Below are 27,758 nucleotides of genomic sequence, written 5' to 3'. Positions count from 1 at the left end.
TAGAATGTAGGGGAAATAGTGATAGAGAGCAATTAAGGAAGGGGGAATGATATCCCAATAAGAACAGATAAGCTATCATGGGTAAATTTAACATTCTGGGAATGCCCAGGAATGCCTATGGTCTGTTAATTTCTGATGGGTATAGTAGGAACAAGTTCACAGAAATGTTGCTATATTAGGTTATTTTCTTGGGGTAGAGTAGGAACACGTTGGAAGTAAAGTAGTTATCTTAGGTTAGTTGTCTTTTTCTTACTCCCTTGTTATGGTTTGTTTGAAACGTTTTTTTAATGTATTTTTTTAATTTTTTTGATATAGTTGATTTAAAAAAAAAGTTAATTAAAAAAAATGAAAAAAATATGCAGAGCCACCTTGAGGAGCTGGTGGAGAATGCAGGGGTATTGGGCTTCCCCACCTCAATGGTTGCTGATGTGCTCACAGACATTGGGTACTGATGGTTTGATGGGCTAAGCCCTCTACCACAGGACTTGCCCTTGGGAAGACTGTTGCTGCAAAGGAGAGGCTAGGCCTCCCTATAATTATGCCTAAGAGCCTCCTCCTAAATGCCTCTTTGTTGCTCAGATGTGGCCCTCTCTCTCTAGCTAAGCCAACTTGGCAGGTGAAATCACTGCCCTACCCGCTACATGAGATCTGACACCCAGGGGAGTAAATCTCCCCAGCAACGTGGAATGTGACTCCCAGGGAAGAATCTAGACCCGGCATCGTGGGATGGAGAACATCTTCTTGACCAAAAGGGGGATGTGAAAAGAAATGAAATAAGTTTCAGTGGCAGAGAGATTCCAAAAGGAGCCGAGAGGTCACTCTGGTGGGCACTCTTACACACAATATAGACAACCCTTTTTAGGTTCTAATGAATTGGAATAGCTAGCAGTAAATACCTGAAACTATCAAACTACAAACCAGAAGCCATGAATCTTGAAGACAATTGTATAAAAATGTAGCTTATGAGGGGTGACAATGTGATTGGGAAAGCCATATGGACCATATTCCCCTTTGTTCAGCGTATGGATGGATGAGTAGAAAAATGGGAGAAGGAAAAAAAAAAAGGCACCCAGTGTTCTTTTTTACTTTAATTGTTCTTTTTCACTTTAATTATTATTATTATTATTATTGTGTGTGTGGTAATGAAAATGCCAAAAATTAATTTTGGTGATGAATGCACAACTATGTAATGGTACTGTAAAGAGTTGAATGTATGCCTTGTTTTGTATGACTGCATGGTATGTGAATATATCTCAATAAAAATGAATTTAAAAAAAAAGATTAGATCAGGAAAATTTCTTAGGAAGTAGGTCAAACTGATAAAGAGAGAGAAAATAAGTAGAAAAAGATAAAAGTAAAACAACTCAGGAAGTCCAGAAAGAGAGAGAGAAAAGAGAAAAGGAGGAGAGAAAAATAATCGATGTTTTCATTATGAAATTATTTTAATGAGGACAAATTTCTCCAAAATGCTTTTTATATTAAGGCATTAGAAATTTCTCAAAACCAAAGTCCTCTTCTACTATGAACTGCAATGTGAAAGAAATTTGTATAATTTAAGCAGAAACTGAAGAGAAGGCTTCTTCTTCTTTTAAAAGTTCTATGATTCCAAGTGGGATCAAAGATACCTAAAATAACATGTCTTCTCTAATTAGCAAACTCTTATCAAACTCAACTTTATTGTGAACTAATAAATCTGCCTTCTACCATAACCATATACTATACATAAAGTCTCTATGGAACTCAGGATAAAATTATCCAAAGAAACTGCAAATTGAGTTTCATTGAGAAAAAAATTAACATCAAGAAAAAAAAGTAACTTTTTGATAAATAGTGTTGGGAACACTAGATACCCATTTGGAAAAAGATAAATTTTGACCCATATCTCACATGAAACACCATGATAAATTCTACATAGATCAAATAATTAAAACTATGAAACTATAAATATACTAGAGGAAAACATGGGTGAATTTCTTTGGAGCCTCGAAGCATGACAGTATTTTGTAACTACTACTCAAACTCCAGAAATTGTAAAATAAATGATTGATAAATTTGACTATATTAAAAAAAAAAAAGCACTCCTGCATGACAAAAAACAAATAAACAAACAAACAAACAAACAAAAAAACAAAAACAAAAACACCACAAACAAAGCCCAAAGACAAAAGATAAACTAGGGAAAACATTCTCAATATATATCTCAGACAAAAGGCTCATCTCCCTAATATATACATTGCTTCTAAAAATTGAGGAAAAAAGCAAGAACTCAACTGTTAAAAAAAAGTGGGGGGGGGGGGGCAAAATTAGCTATCCCACAGAAAGAAAAATAAAATAGTCCTCAAATACATGAAGATTCTCAACCTCACTAATAATTAGAGAAATGCAAATTAGAATTACACTGTGAAACCTATTAGATTGGCAAAAACCCTGGGGAAACTGGCTCTGTTATACGCTGCAGGTGAGAATTAAAAATGGTATAATTCCTAAGAGAATCTGGCAATATCTAGCAAAATTACATATTTGTTAAACATTTGAACCAAAGATCCCACTTCCAGAAATCTCTTCTTAAGATATATATAAAAAGACCTTTGTACAAAGTAATTGATTGTGGCATTATTTGTGATAGAAAAAATTGGAAATAGCCCAAATATCCGTCATTAGGGATTGATTAAGACACGAAAGAGTACTTATTGTATAATTCCAGGTAGAACAGTCAGGTCAGAAGAGTGGTTACTTTTAGGATTCTAGAGCCTTAGTGTGGTCATGAGAATGACTTATGGGGAGCTGGAAAGGGCTTATATCTTGAACTGAGTGGTGGTTACACAATGTATTATATATTACATGTAATATTTACATATGTAAATATTGATTGAGAGATACACTTCAGATTGGTGCTCTTTACTGCATATAAGTTATACTTCAATTTTAAAAGTTTAAAAATAGGGAGCTGATCAGGGAAATGTAAATCAAAACAAAAATGAGATATCACTTCACACCCACTAGGTTGACTATACTAAGAAAGACAGGTAATAATAAATGTTGGCAAGGATGTGGAGACATTGGGACAATCATAGATCACTATTTGGTTTCATGAGTTGCCTTGGAAAACAGTCTGGCAGTTCTTCAAAATGTTAAACATAAAATTACCATTTGACTAAGCAATTCCACTCCTAGATATATATCCAAGAGACATGAAAACATACATCCACAAAAGCTTGTAAATGATGAATGTTCAAAGCATCATTATTCATAAAAGTCAAATAGTGCAAACAACCCAAATGGACATCAGCTGATAAATGGATAGTAAAAGGTGATCTATCCATATAATGGAATATTACTTGGCAACAATAAGAAATGAAGTGTGGAAGCATGCTACAACATGTATGAACCTTGAAAACATTATGCTAAGTGAAAGAACTCTACACAGCTCACAGTGGGCCACATATTGTATAATTCCATTTATATGAAATGTCCCAAATATGCAAGTGAATATAAACAGAGAATAGACTGATAGTTGCCTAACTGGGAAGATTGAGGGAAAATGGGGAGTAACTGCTAATGGGCATGAGGTTTCTTTTAGGAGTGATGAAATGTTCTCAAATTGATTATAGTGATGGTTGCACAACTCTGAATATACTAAAAATCCATTGAATTGTATACCTTAAATGAGAACATATTTTATATAAATTATATCTCAGTTAAAATTGTTACCAAAAAAATAAATAAGGGACTGGTTATACACTATTATATAGCCATGCAGTAGACTACTATAAAGCTGTAAAAAGAATAAGGAATCTCTATGTACTGACATGGAAGCACTTCTAGGATATATTGTTAAAAAGCAAGTTGCAAGTTGCAGAGTGGTATAATTTGCTACTTTTTATGTCAAAAATAAAAATACATATTTGCATTTGCTTTTGTTTGCATGAAGAAGCCCTAGATGGATAAAAATAAACTAATAAAAATGATTATGCCAGTGAAGGTGGGGAATGGGATAGTTGGGAGACAGGAATGGGGGTGAGACTGCTAATACATTTTTATATAGTTTTGACCTTTGAACCAGGTAAATGTAGCACCTGTTTGTTCAATTGATTTGCTTCAAAGAATATGTCAAAATTTAATTAAATATAAAATAAAAATGAATTAGGGGTGTGGCTGCCAGATCGAGCAGCCCAGGCCCTGCCAGTCACCCTGGCACCAACAGATAAGGAGCTCAGGGTCAACAAGGTGGAATGACAGTCATTGCTTCAAATGCATCTTTAAGCTGCCAGGCAGAGGAGCCTTTGCTATCGGTCTTTCTTAGACCATCCCAGAGAGCTATATTCAGAAGATGGAAAAGATATGTGCATACCCATCTTCTAAAAACTGTAGGACCAGTTATGGTGTCCTCTCTGTTCCCTGATTAGCACATCGGAGGTGCTCCAATAAATCTGTGCTGAATGAATGAATGAACAGCCCTGGAGCCTTCTGGGCTGAGGAAGATGGCCCTCCCTCAGCCTTTTCTCCTGAGGCTCTCCAGATGGATGTGGCAGTCCTAGTCTTTGGGCTTTTACCAGCAGCAGAGCAGTGGTTTCTGGAAAGCTCCATCATGGTGAAAGTCCTGGAGTCTCTGCCACTCCAACTGGAGCCCTGTGGGGAACCTCCAGATAAAGCACCCTCAGTCTCAGCCCCTCAAATGCCCGCTGACACTTCTCACTTTCCACATAGATTGGGCAACAGGAAAAGTGCTGATTTCATTCTCCATGGGAGAGTGGCTGGGGAACAAAAGGATTGATTAGAAGGACTTTTTGATGGTAAAACATACCAGAAAATATTGCTTTGCCTGGTGCAGAAGGCCCGCCTGTGGCCGCCTGGCAGCTACACCACAAACACCCTAGCAGGGGGCCCCACTGCCCCTTGTCAGGAGGCTGCTGGTTTTGCATCATCCTGAGCCTAGCTTGGTGGTAGATACTTAGACTGTGTGCATAACCACCTTCTTGAAGTTTCTGTGACCGAGGCGTCTTCTCTTGGACTAAATGTACTGCAACTTGCGGTTCTGAAATCCAGGTGCTGGACAGATGTTTTGTCCTTAAGGTTAAGAGGATGAGCAGTGATGAGAAACCATTGTCTCTTCATACACAGACTCAGAGGGATGACCTGGGCAGGAACTTTAGGCTCCTGCTATAGGGTATATCTAGAGAGTAACATCTAAAGGCACATGGCATATTTTGCACAGGTCACACTCTGGGAAAAAGATGTTTATCACTCAGATAACTTCCCTTCTTTTCCTGCCTGCTGCCTGTCCCCTGAGCAGACCCTGCTAGCAGTGACTCATGTCTTTCCTTTGGAAGTCATTCCCCAGGGCATGTGACTGTAGGACCCAAACACCTGCCATCACACTGACAAAGGCTCGGCAGCTGCTCCTGGTCAGAGCATCAGCACCATTTGCGAAGGCTATTGGAAAGATGTGGAAGCCTAATAGACTCAGGAAACACCAGCTCAGAACCCTAAGGTGGTAGAATTTCAAAAAGAGGGAAATGGAGTCTTCAGGCATCCTAAGCTTGGGACAAACTGCCAGCCAGCAGATCCACCAGCCTACCGGGGCTATTAGGTAGACTGCAGCTTCACTCCCAGCTCAGAGGAAGAGTCTGTGCTTCTGGGATATACTCCCCTGCTCTCCATCCTCTCTAAGAAATAAATTAGAGCCCATTGAGGCATCCCTGATACTGGCTGGGTTGGGTGGCATAAAAACACTTCCATGGAAATTCTTTGGAGAAACTTCTTGGCTGGCAGTTTAGGACTCAGAAGGCCTGGCCTCTCAGCGCTTCGCAGCAGGAGAAACTGCTCTTCAACCTTGGGCTAAAAAAAGTGCATTTAACTAGGAGCTTCTCAGAACAACTTGGAGAAGGATGGCATGGTCCTACGACAGACACACAGGCTGGTCTCACTCTGACTGCCACAGAGCCATTTCTGTAGATTGTGCTGGCTGGGGAGGTGGGAAGGTGAAAGAAATGGAGTTCTTTCTTGTCCTGTCTTCTGTATTTTCATGAATGACTTAGAGGTGGATACACAGAGACATCATACAGCAAGATTCTGGATGACTCAGAGAGGGGAGGGATTGCTCACAGTTCATCTTTAAATGATTCAACTCCAGGGTCTTGGAGGTGTTCCTGGCCCTCACCCACCCTCTCTTCCGAGACTCTCTGCTGTCCCCACAGCTCCTCATTCTGTCTGTAGCCTGATGACCCCAAATGATATCTCCATGACCCCACAGACCTCTCTTCTGATGAGCTCTGAAATGGGACTTTGCTCCTTGGCTCTCTTCACATGAATGTCCAATAGGCATCTGAGATTCAGCATATCTGAAATGGAGCTCTTGCTGTTTTATTGACCCAAAAGTCTATTTCTCCCCTATCCATTCCTGGCCCACGTAGTTTTCTTCACCCATCCAATTTCCCAAGCCCCAAGCCTGGTTTCCTCCCTTACCATCCCCCTTCTGGGCATCAGGTTGCCTAAATAAATATTGCTGTGTTCTTTCATGTGATCGTGGGGTCTGGCAAGTCCAAATGTCATAGGGCAGGCCTACTCCAGTAAAGAGGATGCTGAAGTGCTTAGTCTGAATCCCCCAGGGGAAGCTGGCTAGCTGAAAATGCCAGCAAGAGCCAATGCTGAAGTTGAGGCAGAAATTCTCCTTCTGCTGTCTGAAATCCTCAGTTCTGGCTTGTAGGACCTCCAACTGATTGGATGATGAGACTCCCCATGTTGCTGAGGGCAATATTCTCTGTTGATCATAGATGTAATCAACTGATTATAGATGTGAGTTCCATCTCAAAATAACCTCACCTTACCAAGTAGGCCAGTGCTTGACCAAACAACCTTGCCAAGTGGACACATGAAATTACATCACAGCCACAGTATTACCAGCAACTCACACACTTTCTGGCACTTAATTAGGCTTAAAAAATGAATTAGGAAATAACTAATTTTGCTTCAAATATTGAGTTCAATATCTAATCTGGAAATAATGTATCCTGGTTGAAGCAGTTGCATGGTAACTGACACATGTGAAATGAAGGGCCAAATTACAGAAACCAAGCAAATTTTTTAAGTTGATATTGGATTGTAAATATCTTTCTTCCTCTTTAGGAAGAAAAATAATTATAAAATAATATGCTGGATAATGGAAATGTAATGTTTAATTCTCCTCCCCCATATATGCTCTCTATCTCTATATCTATCTATCTATAGCCATCTACATATCAGGCTTTTCTTAGGAGAAAACAAAAGAACAAAGAATGATTTCATAATTATCCTGTTTCTGTTGTTATGCTGAGATGGCTTTTTGGATCCACATCTTAAATAGTCATAGTTAACATTTAAGAACTGCTGAGTGGGAAGAGAATACAAAATATAAGCTGATAAACTGAAATGTAGCACCAGGCAGGTGGAACGCCATTGGCTCCACAAATGGGTGGAGTGATGCTGAAAAGTGCTTAGTATTAGAAAAGGAATTTCTGAAAAGAGCAAGTGTGTAAGTCACAGTAAACTGAATTAGGTCTTTCAGCTTCCTGTGGGGAAGAGGGAGAAGGAGCAGAAGACTTTGTGGCTGGCTTCAGTTCACACACACACACACACACACACACACACACACTCTCACATGGAACACCCTTGCATGGGTCTGATTTCTTACAGATCCAGTCGGCAGAGGTAGCCAGATGCTGGTGCGGTGCTTACCGGGCCCACTGTGGAATAAACCCGCTGCGCCAGGAGCATCAGGTCCCTGAGGAGGGTGATGAAACTGCACAGACAGTTCAGAAGGATCCTCCGAGCAGCCTGGTTGAACACCTGGAGCTCTTCAACCAGCTGGGCATTGAGGGCTTCGTATTCCTTTTTTGCCAGGTCTGACTCATCTCCCACTGACCGCTGCAGGTAGCTGTTGTAATCCAGCAGTTTGTCATAGCGTTTCTGGATGAGCTTCTGAGGCCCTGGGAATAAGGACAGCAGGGCTGACAGGGGTGTCAGGACGAGCGTCTGTAAATGAGCTGCCTGCCAAAAGCAAAAACAATCGCGGGTTACAGAGTAACAACCAATTACCGTGCCCAGAGCAATTGTCAGTAGGCTTACCTCCTCCCGGGAGGTGCAGAAAGGAAAACAGCAATGTAGCCAAGTTAAGAGAGGATCAGATACGTTTTTTGTCTCACTCAACCCATTCGAGGACTTAAGACAGGAACTCTAGACATTGAACAGGAAGAGGAATATGAACGATTAAAGCTTGCCCTCCCCCCACTCTTCCCCCTTGACGATACTCCGCTCTGCTGGCAGTAAAAGGAGTATAGTTGGTCTTAGAGAAGACTGTACCTAATGCCTCCCACATCTACCTCAACATCCTGGCTACCCTGGGTAGAATGCACTCCTTATAAAGAAAGTACTTCCTTAATACAGGTATTTTAGATCTGTGATAGAAATGACCATAGAGCTAGGATGACCTCTTTAAAAAACATTGACAAATTAAGCTGATGCCAGGATAGGCATCTTAAATTGTTACATTTTTAGTTCTGAGTCATGGGCAATGAACTTCATGTTAAAGTCCAATCCTGTGCCAGCATTTCAGCACCCTAAACTTAATTTTTTCTATTTCTCTTTCCTCTCCCTCTGTTCTGAAATACACTATTGTCCTCTGTTGGTTGACTGCCCTACTTTGCCATTTATCATAAAAATTTTTGAATGGTAATGAACAGTCAGCTGTAATTATAATGGGTTTTTATATGCTCTTGGGTTGTAGGGTTATTTCATGGCAATTTGCAAGTTGATTTCTCTTTTGTACCCCCAAAGATGTTCTAGGGAATCAGCATCTCAGCAGCAGCTGTATTAATTAACCTACATGCTGCCTGGTAACTTTGTCTGAACTCATGGGAAATCTAGAAGACAGGGGAAACCAATCTCTTATTGGCACCAGAAATAGCCAACACAGATCAAGTTTGATGTCTAGCTTATGAGATAATCAATATAAGCCTGCAGGCTGTTAATGAGTTTTTTGATTAAGCAAAGAATCTGTTTACTGTATCTGGGATAAATTACTGTGTTTGCATCTTGACTGGATTCTATTGGTAATCTAATTACAATATATCTTCCCAGTGACCCATAGACACAAACTGATTCTCCTGTACATAGGAAACGTGGTTGGAACAAATCAGAATCAGATTTTATTTTATATTTTGCCCTTTACAAAATGTGAACATAAATGTGCTGGTTTGAATGTATTATGTCCCCCAGAAAAAGCCATATTCTTTGATGCAATCTTGTGGGGCAGACATATCAGTGGGGATTAAGTTGGAACATTTGGATTAGGTTGTTTGCATGGAAATGTGCCCCACCCAACTGTAGGTGATAACTCTGATGAGATATTTCCATGGAGGAGTGGCCCCACCCATTCAGGGTGAGCCTTGATCAGTGGAGCCATATAAATGAGCTGACAGGCAGAGGGAACTCAGTGCAGCTGTGAGTGACATTTTGAAGAGGAGCTACAGCCAAGAGGGACACTTTGAAGAAAGCACAGGAGCTGCAGATGAGAGACAGTTTGAAGATGGCCATTGAAAGCAGACTCTTGCTCCAGAGAAGCTGAGAGAGGACAAATATCCCAAGTGCAAGTAAGAGTGACATTTTTGAGGAACTGCAGCCTAGAGAGGAACATTCTGGGAGAAAGCCATTTAGAAACCAGAACTTTGGAGCAGACGCCAGCCACATGCCTTCCCAGCTAACAGAGGTTTTCCGGACACCATTGGCCATCCTCCAGTGAAGGTACCTGATTGCTTATGTGTTACCTTGGACACTTTATGGCCTTAAGACTGTAACTGTGTAACCAAATAAACCCCCTTTTATAAAAGCCAATCCATGTCTGGTGTTTTGCATTCCAGCAGCATTAGCAAACTAGAACAATAAGTATCAATCATGGTTAGATAATAACTCTTCTGCCTTTAGATAGTTTTTGAGTTCTTATTTGATTTTTAAAATGAGTACTATATACTTTATCCACAAAAATGTTACTTTTGCATATTGAGCTTTCTGATAATTGTTTTGATTTAGTGTCACTTATTATCCTTTGGTTTTATGCAAATTAGAAAGGACTTTCTCTTTTCTTTCCATCAAATTTTGGAACACGCTTGCTGAGAGAGAAGCTATATGCTTTGTTATTAATGGTGCTCAATAAATATTTATTGACTTAATGAATGAATTAAGCTAAAAAGTAAACCATTAAGGACTTTTCTAGAATGTGCTCTCTATAATTAAGTCCAGGAAATACGTAAAGAACTAGCCACATTTTTTTCCGTTAAACATTGCTATGGATTAAACCATGTTGCACAAAAAGTCTTGCTCAAGTCCTAGATTCAGGTCCTGTGGTTGTGAACGTATTTGTAAAAAAGGATCTTGGAAAATGTTATTAATTAAGGTGAGGCCAAAGTGAATCAGGATGGGCCTTAATCCAATATGATTGGAGTCCCTTGTATACAGAGGAAATTTGGACACAGTGAGTAGTAGGGGACTGAAGGAGACAGATGGCCAAGTGACAGAGGCTGAACTGAGTTATGGATTGCCAGCAAGCTGCCACCAGAACGCTACAGACTTCAGAGAATGCACAGTCCTGCTGACATGTTGATTTTGGACTTCTAGCTTCCAAAATTGTGAGACAATGAATTCCTGTTGTTTAAGCCAACCAGTCTGTGGTATTTATTATAGCAGCCCTGGCAAACTAAGACAAACATATATTGTAAAAACATCTCTGTCTGTCTGTCTATTTTATCTGTCTATCTATCTATCTATCTATTCATCCATCCATCCATCTACCTACCTAGATCTTTCTATCTTATCAATCATCCTTAGTTCAGATGTAATTCTGGTTTTATATTCCCTAGAACCAGGAAAGCAAGATCTTCTGGGATGTTGGGGTTTGAAAACACGTGGGGATATTCATTGGTTGTCACAATGATGTGATGTGGGGGCCGTTACTGAGATTCAGATCCTGGTGAGCCAGGAATGCTAACTGCCCTCCAACACAAGGGCCATTCAATGAAGAGTTGTCTGACCCAAAATGTCAATAATGTCGATACTTTCAACAACTTTCAAGATTATGAGTCTATTATATATTTTATAAAATATTTATAAATATGAAATAATACCCTGAGAAACACAAGACAGTGTATTAAAGTTAGTACTACTCAAATGACCTTACTGCCCAAATATTTTATTGGCTCAAGCACATTTTCATGATTCCCAAGCTATTTTTAAAGGACTTTTAGAAAACAAATATTTTACCACAAAACAGAAGAAATAATATATGATTCTTGGTAAAATCCCATTCTCTAAAAAAAAAAGGATAAAGCTTTTGCTTTCCAGAGTACGGTGTGTTAACAGTAGTCACAACTTCAGAAAGTACCTCTGCTCCTCCCAAAGGTCTCTAGCATTTCCAGAGACTTTTTTAAGAAAATCACAGCTTTATGACATCATGAATCCTTGAAATATTACATACAGGCTTAAACTAAATCTCGATTTCAAAAGCTTCACAGACACTGACTATCCTAGAAACACAATCTGGGGTTCCCTTAAATTTTGATTACAGTAAAATCCTCACTAATTCATTTAAAAATATTTAATGATTAAAAAAAGATCCTACCTAAACCTACTAATTTTGGCATTAGTATTTACTTTAGTGCATGTTTTAATTTTAACTCCAAAAAAAGAAAAAAAGAAATGAAATGCAGCTTTTATTTTAACGCTACTATTTAATTTGCATTTATCTGTGAATTTGATTAACTTACAAAGTCATCACAAGGATTTGGGGTATTACTTGGGGTCTCTGAATGGCCATTCTCCTCCTCATCTTTGGTGTATGAAATCTCCTGGAACTCCATTACACTCCTCAGAACTAAGGGCATGGCATCCTGAAACCCAAGAACAAAAGTAACAGAAAAGTAAGTTCTGACATCAGTACAATGACATCTGTCCTAAATGTGGACTTCACATTTAGACTTAAAACTAAAGACAAAACATTTCATGAATACCCTGCACAATCAGACTACTTGTAAACTACTTCCTTAATTTCCCCCCATGTCACTTTTTTATATTAGTCTGTATGAGAAACTCCTTTTCTAAGTGAAATCCATCTTAAATTTCCTAGTTGGTCATTTGTTAGCATTCAATTCTGACAAATACCTTATTTAAAAAATCACTCCTCTTTCATTTGTATCTACAACATTCCTTAGCAAATCCATTGCTCACTTTAAGGGAAGATGTTCACATTTTTGTTGAATAGATTAGTGGAAACAGACCCTCCTGTAGTTATGCCCCAGAGGCATTTACTCCTTGAAAGGTACATCAAGGACAGGGCTTTCACTCTCCTCCAGCTCGTATAACCATGTTTTGTTTTCTTTTCGTAGTAGCCAGTACTTTTGGAAGAGATTAGCAAACCTGATTGTAAAATCAGGCTTTGCATCAGTTTACAAATAAAAACAGAATGATGCTTGTGGGCTATTTAACATGGAATCTTGTCTCCAAATGATTCTGTCTGCCAATTTAATCCTCTGCCGGTGTGATATTTTATCTAAGCATGGAAACATCTGCTTCCAAAAACAGTCCTCCAAGAGAAAAACTTTTGGAAAATGGAAGAGGGAATCATGTATTACCTGACTGATGTGTAACTTTCTATATCTCATAGTCATGACCACTGTAAGGATATTGTTACACATCGTGTCCTCTTTATGAGGTCCTATAGAACAAAACTCCTGACTGGTCTCACTAATGAGAATAATTGTATTGTATTCCAACTGGCGTGTTCAAATCAGTGATTCTCAACAGGGGCAAGACAACCTCCTAAAGGGTTGGAAATTTGTGGGGTTGTTTGGTCTTCTAGTTCAGTTGTACAGGAGCATTTATATATTATAGTCCATATTATTTTGTTAGCATTTATTTTCCTTTATATTTATTTTCTTTTCTGTATACCTACTAATCTAAGGTTGTATTATGTGTGAATTGCATTTCAGAATCATAAACGGGGCATTACAAAATGCTAGTTATAATATAAATGCATGTGTTCAGTGTAAGTCTCCGAATTGCGTGATCACAACGCCCTTTTGTGGGTTGGCTGCTAGTTAGCCAAGAGCTAAATTTGAGACCCCCTTGTGCATTCTTGGGGTCTTTATGGGCTTTATGTTTTACTTTTTAACATCTCTTCAGATTTTATTGTATGCCCCACAGTGATTTTCTTTTTTCTTTTTCAACTCTGAAATTATGTAAACATGTATTTTAGGTATCTTTTAAAGTTACCTTAAATACTACTGAAAGAGATATTTTAGTACTATCATACAAATAAACAAGCAAAATTTCAGCCTCATCTGCAAATTTGTGTTAATGAACTCATTTTCATCACAAAGAAAGCATGTACCACGTGGCAATCATATGACCAAAGTTCCCACTATGTAGCCATCTGGACTGTGGGAGGGTAGAGCAGGTGAGGGGACAACAAGCAAAACCCAAGTCTTTATATTAGCTGCCTTCACCAGCAGTTCACAGCTTTCCAAATTTGATACAGTGTGTGTCATCAAATAAATGAACAAACAGTCACATTTACTCTTCACAATAGCCATGGAAATGAATACTCTTGTATAATGTTGGAAATAGTTGTGGCTCACCTACCTGTATGTGTAGAAGACAGAATGAGATGTTCTTCACAAAATGCCTCACAGTCTTTTCTAAATATCTAAATAACTTTTCTTCTCTGTTAAAGGTATTGTCTTTCACCTAAAATGTATATGAAATTTTTTTATAACTCAAATTAATCTGGTATTTACAATAATAGCATGGATCATAACTGGCCCAGCATATTACAAAAAACTCACTGGTGCGATGAAAACCTTTTATGATACACCATCTTAGCCAACTACTTTCTGTGTTGGGACACAGCAAAACTGATGCTGCATTAGTATAGCAAAACGACATCATATAACTTAATTTGTTGTTCAGTTTTCACATAGCTTCACCTATGTCAGAGTAGCTGTACAATTGTAAAACTTTTCTCTACAGTTTTTAATGGTATGTGTTATGCATGTGCTCATTTTTTTTTATTAGAAAAGCAGTAGGTTTACAGAAATATCATGTAGAAAATACATATTTCCCATATACCACCCCTTACACTCACAGTTTTCCCTAATATAAGCACTTTGCATTGGTGTAGTAGCTTTGTTAAAATTGACAAAACAGTGTTGTTATACTTGTATTATTAAATATACTCCATATTTACAATAGGGTTCGTTGATTGTGCTGTACAATCCTGTTTTTTTTAAAAATTTTATTCTAGAAACATATATACAACCTAAATTTTTCCCTTTTAACCAGATTCAAAAAATAGCCCAGTATTGTTAATTACATTTACAATGTGGTACCACCATCACCACTGTCCATTCCCAAAACTTTTCTTCAACCCAAACAGAAACTCTTCTAATTAAGTATTAACTCTCCATTCCTTACCACCAGGTTGACCCTGGAAACCTGTATTATAGTCTCTCACACTATGAATTTGCTTATATTAATAATTTTATATCAGTGAGATCATACAATATTTGTCATTTTGTGTATAACTTATTTTACTCAACATGATGTCTGCAAGCTTCATTCATGTTGTAGCATGCATCAGAACTTCATTCCTTTTTACAGCTCAATAATATTCTATTGTATGTGTACAGCACATTTTGTTTATACATTCATTGGTTGATAGACACTTGGGTTGCTTCCATTCTTTGGGAACTGTGCATAATGCTACTATGAACACTGGTGAGCAAATAACTGTTCAAGTCTCTGCTTTCAATTCTTTTGGGTATATACCTAGAAGTGGGAATGCTGGGTCATATTTTAATTCTATGCTTAACTTTCTAAGGACCAGTGAAACTGTTTTCCTTTTTTGTGGTTTTATCTGGCTTGGGTGTTAGGGTGATGTTGACATCATAGAATGACTTAAGAAGTGTTCTCTCCTCTTCATTTTTTTCTTTTTTGAAGAGTTTGAGCAGCATTACCCTTAATTTTTGTTTGAATGTTTGGTGAAATTTATCAGTGAAGCCATCCTGTCCTTGGTTTTCCTGTATTGGGAAGTTTTTGATTACTCATTCAATATTACTTGTTATTAGTTTGTTGAGAACTTATATTTCTTCTTGAGATAGTGTAGGTAGCTTTTGTGATACTAAGAATTTGTGTATTTCATCTAGGATTCCTAATTGGCATATAGTTGTTCCTCTTATAATCATTTTATTTACCTAATTGGCATACAGTTGTATCCTCTTACAATCATTTTATTTCTGTGGGTCAGTAATAATATCCCCACTTTCATTTCTGATTTTAGTTATTTGTGGCTTCTCTCTTTGTTCTTTGTCCATCTAGTTAAAGGTTTGTCAATATTATTGATCTTTTCAAACAACCAACTTTTTGGTTTCATTGTAGCTCTCTATTGTTTTTTATCCTCTATGTCATTTATCTCTGCTCTAATCTTTGCTATTTCCTTCCTTCTCCTCATTTTTGGTTTAATTTACTCTTCTTTTTCTGTATCTACCAGTTGTAAGGTTGGGCTTCTCCTTTGAGATCTTTCTTTGTTTCTTTGTTTCTTTTCTTTTCTTTTTTTTATGTACGCATTTAGAGCTATAAACTTCGCTCTCAAAACTGCCTTTTCTGTATCCCTTAAGTTTTATGTTGTGTTTTCATTTTCATTTGCCTGAACATATTTCCTAATTTCCCTTGCGATTTCTTCTTTGACCTATTGGTTGATTAAGAGTGTGCTGTTTAATTTCCACATATTTGTGAATTTTCCATTTCTCCCTCTGTTATCAATTTCTAGAATTATTCCATTGTTGTTGGAGAAGATATGTTGTATGACTTTAATATTTTTACATTTCCTGAGACTTGTTTTGTGACCCAATACATGATTTATCTGGTATGACCATGTGAACTACAGAAGAATGTGTAGTCTGCTGTTGTTGGTTGAAGTGTTCTATACATGCCTGTTAGGGCTAATTGGTTTACAGTACTATTCAAGTCTTCTATTTCCTTATTGATCTTCAGTCTAGATCCATTATTGAAAATGGGGCATTGAAGCCTCTGCCTGTTAATGTAGAACTATCTATTTCTCCCTTCAAATCTGTCCATATTTGCTTCATATATTTTAGGATCTGCCCTTAAGAGCATATATATTTATAATTGTTAACCTTCTTGTAGTCTTTACCAATATATAATGTCCTTCTTAGTCCCTCAGAACAGTTTTAAAGTCTATTTTATCTTGCATTAGTATAGCTATCCCCACTTTCTTTTGGTTACTATTTGCATGGTATATACTTTTTCCATCCTTTCACTTTCAAGCTACTTGTGTGTTCGAATTTAATGTGAGTCTCTTGTAAATAGCAAATAGCTGGTCATGCTTTTTAATCTATTCTACCAGTATCTACCTTTTGACTGGAGAGTTTAATCCATTTACATTCAAAGTCCCTACTGATAATATAGGACTTTCTTTTGCCATTTTGCTGCATAGTTTTTGTAAGTCTTATACCTTTTCTGTCCCTTAATTCTTCCATTAAGCCTACTTTTCTATTTATTTGATTTTTATAGTTTACCATTTTGAGTTCCTTCTCAATTCTTTCTGTATGTATTTTTAATATATTTTCTTTGTGCTTACCATGGGGTTAAAATTTAACACCCTAAATCTATAACAACTTAACTTCAATAGCATACAGATAGAGGGTTCCTATAGCCTTCCATCTCCCCCACCATGTTGTATATTGTTATGTCTAAAACCATAGATTTAACATTACTTTTTATGCATTTGCATTTAAAAACTTTAAGAAGTAAAAAGTGGAGTTACATACCAAAAAATACAATACACGAGTACGATGTTTATAATTAGTCATATGATTACATTTACCAGAGGTCTTCATATTTTTATGCTGCTTCAATCCATTGTCTGGTGTCTTCCTTTCAACCTGAAGAACTCCCTTTAACATTGCTTGTAGGGCACATCTAGTGGTAATGAACTCCCTCAGCTTTTGTTTCCCTGGGAATGTCTGAACCGCTCCCTCATTTTTGAAAGACAGTCTTGCTGGATACAAAATGCCTTTTTGGCAATTGTTTTCTTTCAGCACTTTAAATAGTTCATCCCACTTCCATCTTGCTCCCATGGTTTCTGAGCACTTGGTCTTATTGCAACTTCCTTTACATAACACATAGCTTTTCTCTTGCAGTTCTCAGAACTCTCTCTTTGCACTTAGCATTCAACAGTTGGACTGATACAAGTCTAGGTGTGGTTCTCTTCAAGTTTATCCTGGTTGGAGTTTGTTAGGTTCTTGAATGTGCATATTCATATCTTTCATTAAATTTCAGAAGTTTTCTGCCAATTTTTTCTTTGAACATTTCTGCTGACTCTCTCTCTTCTCCTTATGGAACACCCATAATGCATATATTGACACACTGAATGGTATCTCAAAGGTCTCTTAGGCTTTGTTCCCTTTTCTTACAATTCTTTTTTTTCCAACCTGAATCATTTCAGTCATCTTGTTTTTGAATTAATTGACTCATCTGCCAGCTCCAATGTGCTACTGAAACCCACTAGGGAATTTTTCATTTCAGTTTTGTGCTTTTCATCTCCAGTATTTCGGTTTGTTTACTTTTAAAAATTCTATCTCTTTATTGAGATTCTCATATTGTTCATTCATTTTTCCTTCATATCGTTTAGTTCATTCTCCATGTTTTCCTTTATTTCCCTGAGAATTTTTAGGGTCTTTTTTTTAGTCTTTATCCAATATGTCCAAAATCTGGTTTCCTTCATGGTTTCTGGATTTTTATCTTGTTCTTTCAGATGAGCCATCATTTCATGTTTCTTTGTCTGTCTTGTAATCTCTTGTTACACATTGCACATTTTAATATTTTACTGTTAACTCTGGGACTTAGTTTCTGAGCTGTCTATTCGTTAAGTGTGTTTGCCGCCAGTGATATGACAGAGATTTCCTTGACTGCCAGGATCTAAGAAAAACAAACAAACCAAAGCAGAAAATGCTTTTCACAGTCTTTGAGAATTGGCTCTGCATTGGCTGGTGCTCTCCTTCAGAGTTCAGCCCTCCTATCAAGAAGATCAGCCCAAAGCATATGTGAAGTACAGGTCCTTTTTGGTCTTTTCTGAGTCTATCTTGTTCTGGGCTTGTGGTCTTTCATAGCCTCAGGAATACCCATGTTTATAGGAATTTTCCTGCCCCCTCTACTCTATATGAAATATATTCTCTCCCCTACTGAGTGTTTGATTGTATGTCTTAAATCAGACAACCTTTTTCCCCAAGCTTCTGTGACTTAATTGTTTCTTACACTGCTTCAGCTGCACAGGCTGCTTCTGGGAGGGTGAGCCAGATATGAGTTTCTTGGCTCAGTCTTTCAAGCTGTTCACCTGATGCACTGGCACTGACATACATGCATCCAAGTACGCAAACTCTGCTTCTTCTGGAACAGGGTCAGAGACCCATAATTGGGGCACAGATTGATCTTTGGGAGGGACCAGCAAGGGTACCACAAGCTTCTCCTATTGTTTTTAAAGCTGCATTTTCTTGATTCAGTACTTGCCCAGTTACTGCAAATTTTTAACTGTTTTCTGGAATTTTGAGGAAGACAGCTCTGTCAGATTTTTCTCTGTTCAAAGATTCTATGGGGGATTCTTACACCACTGTCTTGGTTGCCAGAAGTCCATGCACATACTCTTAAACTACCCAACCTTTGTAGGTTTATAAAATGGCTGAATTTGACCTATCAACTAAAATTTATTGTTAGGCTAATAGGATTCATTCCAATTTTTTACATTGGTAGTAAAGAAAATATTCTTAGGTTCATGCTTGAAGAAATGCAACGATTCTTTATCAACTCTACAGATGATACATAATTTTAATCTGTTAGCATAACCCAGCAGAATTAAGAGAGTGGTTTCATTTGCTCTGTTATTTTTTGTCAGTCTATATGTGTATTTATTAGCATTCAGAGAAATGTTTTAATATATATCTGTGACAGTTTCTAGGAGCAAACACTATTGCTCTTAATGGCAAGAAGTATTTCCTCTGGGCAATCAAAATGGCTACAAAATAAGATCACAACCGGCCTCATGCTTGCAAAATCTGCACCAATATGGAAATATTTTAAGGAACATGGTGTTTATTCGGTTTGGTACTGGTTAATAACTATAGCTGTTATCAGTTCGTAAGGTTGTTAATTCAAGATGGTTGACCTTAGAACTGAATGGATAAAAAATGGCGACATTTTATTTCATTTTAAAACCCTTTAGTATTGTTCATCTAGAAATTCCCTGCTTAAATAGGTAGCTTAGGTCTTTGTAATCCACACAAAATCCAACACCCTTCTGTTTTAGGATATCCATGCTCTAACCTAGTTTGATATGTATAAGAATATTCTGGGGCATATCTTCTTAAATGCATTTTCCAAGGACCCATCATAGAGATTTTATTTTGTATATCTTGGCCAGGGCCCAGATGATTCTAAAGTAGTAGGTTCTTTTTTAGGTTCTAAAGAATTGGGGTAGCTGGTGGTGGATACCTGAAACTATTAAACTACAACCCAGAACCCATGAATCTCGAAGACAGTTGTATAAAAATGTAGCTTATGAGGGGTGACAGTGGGATTGGGAATGCCATAAGGACCAAACTCCACTTTGTCTAGTTTATGGATGGATGTGTAGAAAAGTAGGGGAAGGAAACAAACAGACAAAGGTACCCAGTGTTCTTTTTTACTTCAATTGCTCTTTTTCACTCTAATTATTATTCTTGTTATTTTTGTGTGTGTGCTAATGAAGGTGTCAGGGATTGATTTAGGTGATGAATGTACAACTATGTAATGGTACTGTAAACAATCGAAAGTACAATTTGTTTTGTATGACTGCATGGTATGTAAATATATCTCAATAAAATGATGATAAAAAAAAAAAAATAAAGTAGTAGGTTCAAGGATTCAAACTCAAGCAGTCCCAATTCAGAACCTACATTTTATTTATAGTCCTAATCTTTAACTCAGTGCCTATACATGAGAGTTCAATAAACGCATGATGAGTTTAATAGATCCTTTCTCTTGGGTAGAAGCATTACATTCTAGCTCCACCAAATATTTCACCTGAGCTGCTGACAAGTGCAAAATTGATGGATTTGAGATTTATCTCTTCTTTAGTCTGGCCTATGCAGCTGGTTTTCTGATTAACAGTGAAATGCTTCATTGCTAAGAGGATATCATCTCAAAAGATTAAGGGGAACAATCTAATTAATATCCCTTCAGGCTACTTTAACTACAATTCTCTTTTAGTACACAATTGAAAAATGGAAGAAGTTGATGATAAATAGTTTGAAAAATGTAAGAGCATATATGAAAATCTGCCCAGAATTGGAACCTGCCTATTGTGCCTCAATAGAATTTTCTTGAGCATCAAAAACAAAATCCCAAAGATAGGGGGAGAATTGTTTGCACTTCATGTGCTCATAACTTTGGGGGCTACAGTCTCTTCTCAGACGAGTTTCCAATTCAATTTTACTACTGTTGCCTTTAGCTGAAATATCTTGATTTTTCTTTCTCTGATCTGGGCCCACATACCATAAATGTCCCATATTATAGTCCTGCATTGAAAGGAAAGGCCTGGAATTGCCTCCTATATGCACTGGACTCAGGTAGCCCCTAATAAAATATAAAGAACAAGGATATAAAGGATATAAAGTATATAAAATACAAGAATAATACAAGCCACAGCTGAAGGAGTTTAAAACCACATGGAAAATGAGAAGTCCGTACATTAAAAGATAAATAACAATACAAGGTAAAGATATAACACTAATTATGATAATCATGAGAACAAATAGATATTGAGTAGTTTACACTGTGTTAGGTGCTTTCTTACATGCATCATCTCATTTAATCCCCACAGCTGGCCCATGTATTAGGTACTTGTAGAACCCTTAATTTACGGATGATTAAATTAAGGTTATGTGCCTGAAGCCAAGTAGTTAGTTAGAGACAGAGGTGGGACTCAAACCCAGGTCAGGGTAATTTCAAAATCTTGCTCTTAATTTATGCCCTGTGCTGACTCTTGCAATATGAATAGTGGCAGGTGAGTGGTACAGATAGTAAGTGTGTTTGGCATTAGAAGGGGGAGAGGCCATTTTTACCTAAGTGATAAGAAAGCTGCAAAGATTCATGGAAGCAGGAAAAAGGACCATGCTGCTAATGAGTGATGTGGATAGGACCACTCATCTACAACCAACACTAGACCACTCTACAGCTGCCTCTGGTTCAAACTAAAAAACTGTAGTGAGAGTCTTTGAAATAGTAAGTGATGCAGGCAGGAAAATGAGGGGAAAATAAATAAGGACTATTCAATTTCCTAAGAACTGTCCTCTCTATTTTTGGTTAGAATGCAAAATTTGGTATTACTTCCTTAAGACCATGAAGCGTCTATTGTGAGTCTCAGGTGTGTTCCATTTATCACTTACTTGAAGATCATTGACTTCAAAACACCTGTAAAAATACAGACTTCTAGATTCTATCCTTGAAGTAGGTGGAACCCTGGACTCTGTCCTTTAACACACCCTCAGGTAATTCTTACACACATTAAATTTTAAGAGCTTTTGCTAACACCTCCAGTTTTAATTAGGTATTGAAGTGCATGAACAGCTGACACAAAACAGTTATCTGTGCTTCTGGGGAGGAGTTGGGGCAAGGGGGTTAAGTTGTAGGGGAAAAAATCACACTAAGTTATGAATCCATAGTGGTTTGGAGCTATATACCCCAGAAAGACATGTTCATAAACTTAATCCATTCCTATGGATGTTAACTCTTGTAAAGAAGACCTTTTGATGAGGTTACTTCAGTTAAGGTGTGACTCAGCTGAGTCAGGATGAGTTTCAATCCTATAACTGAAGGTCTTATAGGGAAGGTCACACACAGAGAGAGAAAGAAAGCCAACGGGAGCAACCAGAAGCTGAAAATCAATGGAACCTGCAAAAGAAGAAACCAGAAGAGGCTGCCCTGTGCATTGCCACGTGACAGAAAAGCCAAGGACCAAGGATTTCCAGCAGCCAGCCCCGGAACTCCACAGTCTTCTGGGAGAAAGCATCTCCTTGATGATGTCTTGATTTTGGACTTCTCCTAGACTCAAAACCACGAACCAATAAATTCCCATTGTTTAAGCCAACCCATTGTATGCTGTTTGCTTTGGGAGCCAGGAAACTAAAACAGCATCTAAGCACTTTTTATGTAATGGGTGACATAAAGATAATATGAATATTGAGGGCACCATAAAGGAAAGTGAAATTTTGAAAAGCAGAAATAAAACAGGGATGGAAAGAGGCCTTGATTATGTGCTAGTTAAGTATCAGGCCTCCTGGGGCAAGCCTTGTTGAGCCACTTCCTTATCTCTGCTTTGTCTGCTTCCTGAGTGGAAATAACACAGCTAAGATAGTGTCAAAACCACCTCCACTCTCACCCTCTATTTCCCCCTAAAGAGAGGGAGAGAGAAATAAAAAGCATGGAACAATTATCTCAATTCTCAATATTCTAAAACAGCTCTGATAACAAAAAACAAAACTTAATAAAGATATCAGTTCTCATGTTCCCCAGGAAAGTGTATGTGGCCCAAGAAGAAAAATTACCTGTGATTCTCCTCTGGTCAGAATCTTTAGATGATTTGTCACTCTTTTTGATTTCTTGCTAATTGAATGAATATTTAGTTTAGATAATTTGTCTTTAAGTGATTCATCCTCATCATTCTTCTTGTATTTTAGAACTGAAACAGAAGAATATAATAATGTACCTAAACATGTGCTGCATAAAATGATGTGCGTCACCTAAAGCAGTCAAATCTATATTTATATTAAAGATCAAAATCAACATGATTTTTTTACCCTCTGCTGCAGATACCAGGCCTCTTGTCATATGCTCCACCCCACTGCCCCGTCACACTCCCACACATCCACACCACTGCCCTTCATAGCTCAGCTGCCCAAAGACTCCAACTCCTAAAGACCCAAAGTTCATTTACTTCCCACATTAAAGAAATTCCTGATATTGGAAATGATTCTCTGCTCTTCTCAGCTATCCATGCACATTTTACCTGGGGCTTCTGGAATGAAGCATCAATATCCAACAAATGAAAAGGCCACTGCACCCAACTTAAGAACACCCCAAATTCTAGAGGGCTCTCTACTAGCTGAGATTTTGGGCAAGCTGAGTCATCTCTCTAAGCTTCACTCATTTTTCTTTAAAATGATTTTCACCTCTCAATATATTACTCCAAGTATTAAATATTCCCAACATCCAGTGTTGGTAAGGATGTCGGGAAATGGGCATGCTTATACAATGTTGATGAGAATTAAACCAACATAGTTTTCATAGAGACAATTTCACAGAACCTAAACAAAATGTAAATACTCATTGACTAGAATCAAGAAGTTCATGCAGAGTTCTGTTTGCTGCAGCATTTTTTCAAATAGCAAAATATTGGAAACAATATGAAAGTTTAGCCATAGGGGAATAGTTGAATAAATGATAATATACTCATAAAATGGAATTCTGCGGAGCTATGAAAAAGAAGGCAATAATAACTAGAAGAATGTCCACAACATATGAATAAGATTTTTTTTTAAGAAAGCCAATTATAGTACCTTATATGTTGGAGGAAGGAAAGAAGAAGAAAGAGGGTTGGGGGGTGGAGAAAAGGAAAATAAGGAGGAAAAGACATAGAAAGTCTGAAGAAAACAATAAAAAATTAGGTATACAAACTGGAATTGTGGGGAGTGGGAAACTTTTCCTCTTTAAAACTTTGAAACAGTTTAAGCCAACAGAAAAGTATTAAGAATAACATAACAGCAATTTCCATCTCCTGGCATTGTGAAACATTAAAATTTGCCTCATTTGTGTCCAATCTTTTTATTTAAAAAAATCACATAATACTAAACGTCCCTCATCCCCATCTTTGATCCCAAAATGGAATTGATATCCTATTACTATATCTATTTTTATGCTTTTACTCTGTATGCTGGTTTGAAGCTGTTATGTACTCCAGAAAATACCATGTTCTTTTAATCCATTTCTGTGGGTGCAGACCTATTGTGGGTGGGTGGGACTTTTGATTAAGTTGTTTCAGCAGATGTGACCCAGCCCATTCTTTACTGGAGTCCTTTATGAGAGGATAAAAGGCAGAAAAAGCCTAGAGAGCTCAGAAAGAGAAACATACAGAGAAGTCTGGAAAAAGCTTAGAGAGAAAAGCCCTGGAGGAGCTAACAGAGGACCCACAGAAGAAGCCACTGGAACCAGAACTGAAGGCAACAAAACTCAAGAGTGAAGGATGAGCACATGCTGGCCATGTGCCTCCCATGTGACAGAGTGTCCCAGATGACTTTCTTCAGAGTCCAGGTATCCTCTTGATGCCTTAATTTGGACATTTTCATGGCCTAAGAGCTGTAACTTGTAAACTAATAGAACCCCATTGTAAAAAGCTACCCCATTTCTGGCGTATTGCCTTCTGGCAGCTTTAGCAAACCAAAACACTGTATATGTAGCCATACAACATACAGAATTATTTCAAATGTTTTCAGACTTTATAAAAATGGTACCACACTGCAGATTGTCCATGTTATTCTGTAACTTGCTAACACCCTTTCAAAAAAATTAAAACAAAAAACTCAACTTTGTGTTTTTGTGATTTGTCTAAGTTGATATATGTACTTTTAGTTTACTCATTTTTATCTTTTCATGATACCACAGTGTATAGCACATAGTGTATTTATCTCTTATGTGGATAAACATGTAAGTACTTTTCTTTTCTTCTTCCTTTTTTCCCCTATTTTGAACACACAGACAAGAGTTTCTCAAGAGCAAATACAGAGAAATAGACTTTCTGGTCTTGGGTATGTGCATCTTCAACTTTACTAGTTATTGTCAAATTTCTCTCCAAAAGGATGATTCCAATTTACATTTTCACCTGAATGTTGAGATTTGGTACTTAGTATTATCCATTTTTAAAATATTTTGCAAATCTCATGGACTGGGAATAGTATGTCATTGTGATTTTTATGTGTATTTCCCTGATTACCAGTGAAGCATAGCATTTTAAAATGCATTGGTCTTTCTGTGAATTGCTATTTACTAGTATTAACCATTTTTTTCTATTAGAATGTTTTTTATTATTGATTTAGTATCTAAAATTATATATTCTGGATAGTAATCCTTTGTCTATGGGCTATCTTTTCTTTTTGTTTATGATGTATCTTATTCTACAACTGTTACTTTTTTACTCTACACCCTTCTGTATACTTTTAATCTATTAATATAAACACATTACTTTTTGAATTAAAAATTAGAAAATAAAATAAAATAAATACAAATAAATGAAATGGTAGGACAAGATAGCACTAAAGTACCTACCATTACTTTAATGTCTACTTGAGATGTAATGTTAGAAGTACAAAGGCAATTAAGAATTTTACGGACACAAATCATACTGAGGCCCTAGGTCTTCCCAAGCCTAAAATAAGCTCTGATCATGATGCGTTACTACATCTGGAATGTATGGGAACCATGTAATTCTCCCCCCTATTTTGAAACCTAATTTTACTTTAGACACTAATTTTAGGCCTTCACTTACAAATAGTTAACAATATATTAATTCTACAAAGGAGCATACTTGTTTCCTCCAGTGGAGCAATGATTGCTGAACAACCTTCGTTCTTCGTGTGCCAGGACCACATGAGCCTGATGTGCTAGATGGGCCTCCTCTGCTGGTCTGCTCCTTTCTTTGCCCCTTTCCCATGCTAGCTTTGCACTGCTACAGTTATTTGTCCATGTCTCTTTCTTTCCACACATAGTGATAGGAGCATTACATGTGCTATGGAGATGTTTAACTCACAATGTATGATCAGGTGTGCAGTGGTCAAAAGAGGCTGGACAATTTTATCAAAAAATTGTCATTTTTTGTGCCTCATGATCTTCTCCTAGACTGCTGTAAAGTCAACACCTCATTCTTCTCCCCAGCCACCAATTCTTGACATCAAGTGATGATTGTGATGGTTAATTTCATGTGTCAACTTGACTAGGTTACACTGTCTAGTTGCTTGGTCAAGCAAACATTGGCCTGATTGTTATTGTGAAGATACTTTGTAGATGGATTTGCAGCTACAGTCAGTTGATTGCATGTATGTCTGATTGCATCTACAATCAACAAAGTAGATTTCCTTCAGCAGTGATGGGAGTCTCCTCATCCATTCAGTTGGAGGTCTTAGAGCCAGAACTGATGATTTCAGCAGTCAGAAAGAAAAATTCCTGCCTTTGCTTGCCAATCCCCAGGTTCACATGTGTCAGTTCCTATAATAAATCTCTTAATATTACATTCCTATAATAAATCTCTTAATATTTACATATACATGTAAATATATATATATATATATATATATATATATATATATATATATATATATATATATATATAATGTTCACTGCTTCTGCTGTGACAACTTAGACCTTTCCCTGATACTGATTCTCAGAAACATAAACAGAACACTCCAAAAATGGAAAACACCCAATACATCATACCTAGTCTTACCTAAATCCTTCCTTCTTTTAAGTTCATTAATGTTGACGTTCATGTCTTTCATGGCAGCAAAGGCATCCTCTAGTGCTCTGTAATCCGGGTGAGAAGGAGGGGTTGAATTCCGAAGTTCACACAATAATAAGGGGTATTTCATCACACGTTGAATTGGTTTGATCATCAAAGAGCCCATGTCCAATAAGTTTGGTTTGCCCCTATAATAGATATATATATAATGTCAGTTTCATAATTTTTGTTTTATTAACTCCTTTTAATTTTTATTATTAACTTTGAAACTGTTTTCTATCTTTTGTTTCTCTAGTTGGCTATCTAAACTTTCTAAATGAAAGCAAGAACAAAATATGGCACAAAGAAGCAAGGCTGGAAGTCCCTACTACTAAACAGAAACCTAGAAGAAACCAAATTTGAAAATATCCGTTCACCAAAAAGGATTCAAAACGTTATTTGCATCCATGTTCCACTTATAGTTCTTTAGAACAGATTTTATAATAATAATGGTGTGCCAGTTTGAATATATTGTGTCCCCCAAAATGCCATTATCTTTGATGCAGTCTTGTGTGGGCAGACGTATTGGTATTGATTAGATTGTAATTCTTGGATTGAGTGTTTCCACAGAGATGTGACCTACCCAACTGTAGGTGATAACTCTGATTGGATAATTTCCATGAAGGTGTGGCCCCATGCATTCAGTGTGGGCCTTGATTAGTTTACTAGAGCACTATCTAAGCTTACACAGGAGGGAGCTTACTACAGCCAAGAGGGGCACTTTGAAGAATGCACAGGAGCTGAGAGAGGAACATCCTGGGAGGAAGCCATTTTGAAACCAGAACTCTGGAACAGATGACAGCCATGTGCCTTCCCAGCCAATAGAGGTTTTCCAGATGCCATTGGCCATCCTCCAGTGAAGGTACCAAATTGATGATGACTTACCTTGGACACTTTATGACCTTAAGACTGTAACTTTGTAACCAAATAAACCCCCTTTATAAAAGTCGATCCATTTCTGGTGTTTTGTGAAAAGGCAGCGTTAGCAAACTGGAACAAGTGGGAAACAATTTCAGAATTATTTTTTCATGACCACCAAGAAAATATGCATTTTCCTGATGGTATTTTTTGTGACTGGTGA

The 27,758-nt window shown here is 37.3% G+C and overlaps 1 protein-coding gene across 1 annotated transcript in view; it reads right to left on the bottom strand.

Annotated features, from left to right (window-relative positions):
• ARHGEF38 (Rho guanine nucleotide exchange factor 38) overlaps positions 1-27,758 on the bottom strand; it is a 173,358-nt gene that overhangs the window by 25,597 nt on the left and 120,003 nt on the right. The window contains exons 6-10 of the mRNA XM_037829025.1: positions 26,627-26,826; positions 22,680-22,813; positions 13,666-13,770; positions 11,793-11,915; positions 7,714-8,025 (exon numbers count right to left, since the gene is read on the bottom strand). Of these exons, the coding sequence (XP_037684953.1) occupies positions 7,714-8,025; positions 11,793-11,915; positions 13,666-13,770; positions 22,680-22,813; positions 26,627-26,826 (874 nt within the window). The remainder of the gene's footprint in view (positions 1-7,713; positions 8,026-11,792; positions 11,916-13,665; positions 13,771-22,679; positions 22,814-26,626; positions 26,827-27,758) is intronic.

This window comes from Choloepus didactylus, chromosome 3, assembly GCF_015220235.1.
Source record: "Choloepus didactylus isolate mChoDid1 chromosome 3, mChoDid1.pri, whole genome shotgun sequence".
Classification (NCBI taxonomy): Eukaryota; Metazoa; Chordata; class Mammalia; order Pilosa; family Megalonychidae; genus Choloepus; species Choloepus didactylus.
Note: the sequence above shows the minus strand (reverse complement) of the source record. Positions and strands in the feature narration are given on the sequence as shown.